The 3377-nt window shown below is 48.1% G+C and overlaps 1 protein-coding gene across 1 annotated transcript; it reads left to right on the top strand.

Moving 5' to 3' along the window:
• Window positions 1–291: 291 nt before the first annotated feature.
• On the top strand, window positions 292–2695 carry LOC117565136 (transcription factor MafB). Its single transcript, XM_034244106.2, has one exon. It carries the CDS (start codon window positions 719–721, stop codon window positions 2258–2260), a length of 1542 nt encoding a protein of 513 aa, XP_034099997.1. The 5' UTR covers window positions 292–718; the 3' UTR covers window positions 2261–2695.
• The last annotated feature ends 682 nt before the right edge of the window (window positions 2696–3377 follow it).

The raw sequence follows: 3377 nt of genomic DNA, 5'->3' as shown, positions 1-3377 counted from the left end.
AGAGCGGCAACAACAACGACGAAAAGGGTGCCCAATGCTCTCAGCGAATGGTTGTTGTTGCTGCTGCTCTGAGTGTTTGGGTAAAATGCTCAAGAGTCAAGCTTTTGCAATTCCAGCAGGAGCTCAACAGCGAATGGCGTGCGAGCTGCAAAAGTGTTTGTATGGTGGAGCTGCTGCTGTTGCTCTTTGCATATACACACATACACACACTTTTTAACCTCTGAGTATGTGTGTGAATAAAATTGATGCGATGCGCGCGTCGCGGCCATTCTGCCGCCAGGGCCACCCTTCAGTCATCCATTCGGCCAGACTCAGACTCAGTCGCCACCGTTAACTCTTTGAAACTGGACGCAGCGAGCGGCAAAAGCGACGCGGGCGCGATAAATTCAACAGAGAAAATATATTTAATTCAAAAACACAATTTATAAAAAATTTAAAAAACACATTGGAATAATTTGAAATAGTTTGAGAGAAAGTGCTAACGAATTTAGCGCTAGAATAATTATTAAGCCCAAGTGCAGTGTGACTATTTAATTAAAGTGTGACCAAAACTGCAATCGAATATTGATCATTGCTTTAGTGTAAAGTGTTGTTTAGTGAGTCGCCTCCCCCGCCCTCTCCGCGATTACTGATCACTGGCAAAACTACCCCTAACAAAATCGAATCACCCCCACAAAACGACACTTGAGAATTGAGTTGCATGTGAACCGGCGATCCAATGAAAATGGAAGATCCCACCATTGCAGACACATATGTGCAGGAATTTAATTTGGATCATTTGGGAGTTGGTGTCGCCGGTAACTCAGTGACCACACTAACGCCCGTCTCCGTGGCCGCCATAGGACATGTGAAGCGCGAAGATCACAGTCCACCACAGCCGGTCAAATGGACGACAGTGCACGGCGCAGAGCCGCCAGCGGATGATGAGTCGGAACCGATGCCACTCGCAATGCCACTGCCAATTGCTGTGCCGGAAGCAGCCGCCGGGGACGTCGTCCAACTGGCGGCCGAATCACACATTAAACTACGCTCTTTTTCGGGCCAACAGTGGCAGATGGACGAGCGGCGTCTGCAGCCGCTCAGTCCGCCGCCCGAGGGCTACGTGGGCGGACCGATGGGCGGACAAGCCGTGCTCGTGAACACTTCCTCCTCCTCCTCGTCGGCAGCAGCGGCGGCAGTGGCTGCTGCAGCGGCTGCCGCATCTGCCTCTGCATCCGCCTCAGCCTCCGCTGTGCCTGGCGGCGTACCCAGCACACCGCCTGAGACGCCGCCCGTGGTCGGTTCACCAACGGGCAGCAGCAGCTGTCCCAGTCAGGCGTATGCGCATCACTACCATGCCGGTCCCAGTAATGCCACCGCGAATGTGGCTGCTGTGGGTCTGTGTCAGGAAATGAGATGGCTGCCCAATGCAATGCGCGCCGATCAACAGCCACTGGATCTGCGTCCACTGGCCTGTCCCGGATCGCAGGAAGAGGCCGAGGAATGGGAACGTCAGCGGGAATATGCGATGCATGCGGCAGCGGCGGCTGCACACCATCATCATGGCCATCCGCTGATGCAGAGTCACCATCATCATGGACCGGGCCGGCTAATGGCGCAGGCACAGCATCCCTCGCATCATCATTTCCACAGTCTGGAGCACGCGCTGCCCATTAATATGCACTCGAATTCCACCAACTCATATGCGGGCAGTCCGGGTCCCGTGACCGTGCTCGGACCCGGCGGTTCGCTGTGCCCCACGATCAGCCAATGCGGACCACATATGCCATCGGCGGGCAGCAGTAGCGGCGCCAGTAGTGGCTCCAATTCACGCGGCTGTGTGCGCTCTATACTGCAGCCGTGTCGTCCGCTCTCGGCCAGCTCCTCACGCAGCTCAAACAACTCGCCACGCACGTGCTCCGGCGCATACAGCAATGCGACGCTTGAGGATTGCATCAACGATGACATGCTGACTACACTGACGGTGCGGGAACTTAATAAACGCCTTCATGGCTGTCCACGTGAGGAGGTTGTGCGTCTGAAGCAGAAGCGTCGCACGCTCAAGAATCGCGGCTATGCCCAGAACTGTCGCTCCAAGAGACTACATCAACGACACGAACTGGAGAAGGCCAATCGCCAGCTCAATCAGGATCTGCATCGACTCAAGCTGGAGTATTCGCGCGTCTGCCAGGAGCGCGACACACTGATGCAGCGTCTGCAGCAACAGCGAACGGGAGCCGCCGGTGCGGATAGCCAGAGTTCACCCGAGTTCTACCTATGACGCCAACTGGCGGCGGCCTCATCAGCTTCCACCTCAACGAACTCGCATCAGTTGCAGTCGCAGCCACAGCAGCAGCAGCATCGTGCCTCGCATACACACACACATTCGCATCCACATGGGCATCCTCATCCGCAGTGGCCACCTCAGCAGGTGGTCAATTAAGTAAACTACACATTAAGTGAAGCGCGACTGAAGTCATTTCCAAAGCAAATCTACCATTTGAAGAATTTTCCAATTTCAAAACTATACAATGTTTATTACCTCGACTTATATTTTTTACAGTCTCCACATTTGTTTAGAAAATTCTTTCAGAAATAATCTATAACTAATTCTGTCTTATTCTAAAAGTGTCTCTAAAAGCTTTTTATGATCTCTTCCACAATCCCTTCTCAACTATTTTCAAGACTTTATCTAAAACTATCTCAATCTTTCTCTCAAATTCATTTAATATAATTTCTTCTAAATTTAACTTATAATTTCTCTAATAAGACATTCTGGTCTAAGTCAATACTAATATCTTCAATCTTTTTCCTATATTTCGATTTGCTTTGCGGCTAACTTCAGTTGCTCAACAGCTGCTAAAGGTATTTTCGAGCATTTAAATGAAGAAACATGAAATTCATGATAAAAAAAAAACAACATATATTTCACTTTCGATTTGTGACAATAAATTTTCAACTAATTTTGTAAGTTCTTGTTAAGTTATCGAATCGATTCGATGCGATACGATTCGAATCGAAACTTTGGCTGAATAATCATCATCATTTCATATATACACATAGATCGCACACCCCGAAACACATAGGGCAATTTTATTGATTAAAATAATGTATGACAAGCATTAGAATTTATTTGTATTTGTATTTGTTTAGTTTCAGCTACTGATTAATGATAAATCGATCGGTTGAACTGTCGGATCGGACATTCGATCGATCACAACATTGTATTACAAATTACGAGTTAGTAACACACGCTTATTTGTTGATTAGTTCTAGCTTTAGTTTCCCTAGTATTAAGCGAGAGATATCATTAAACAAACAAAACATACTTATATAGTATAAACCCAATACGAGTATATAGTATATATATAAATATACTATGTCTATGTAGTCTGAGG

This window comes from Drosophila albomicans, chromosome 2L (assembly GCF_009650485.2).
Source record: "Drosophila albomicans strain 15112-1751.03 chromosome 2L, ASM965048v2, whole genome shotgun sequence".
Lineage (NCBI taxonomy): Eukaryota > Metazoa > Arthropoda > Insecta > Diptera > Drosophilidae > Drosophila > Drosophila albomicans.
Note: the sequence above shows the minus strand (reverse complement) of the source record. Positions and strands in the feature narration are given on the sequence as shown.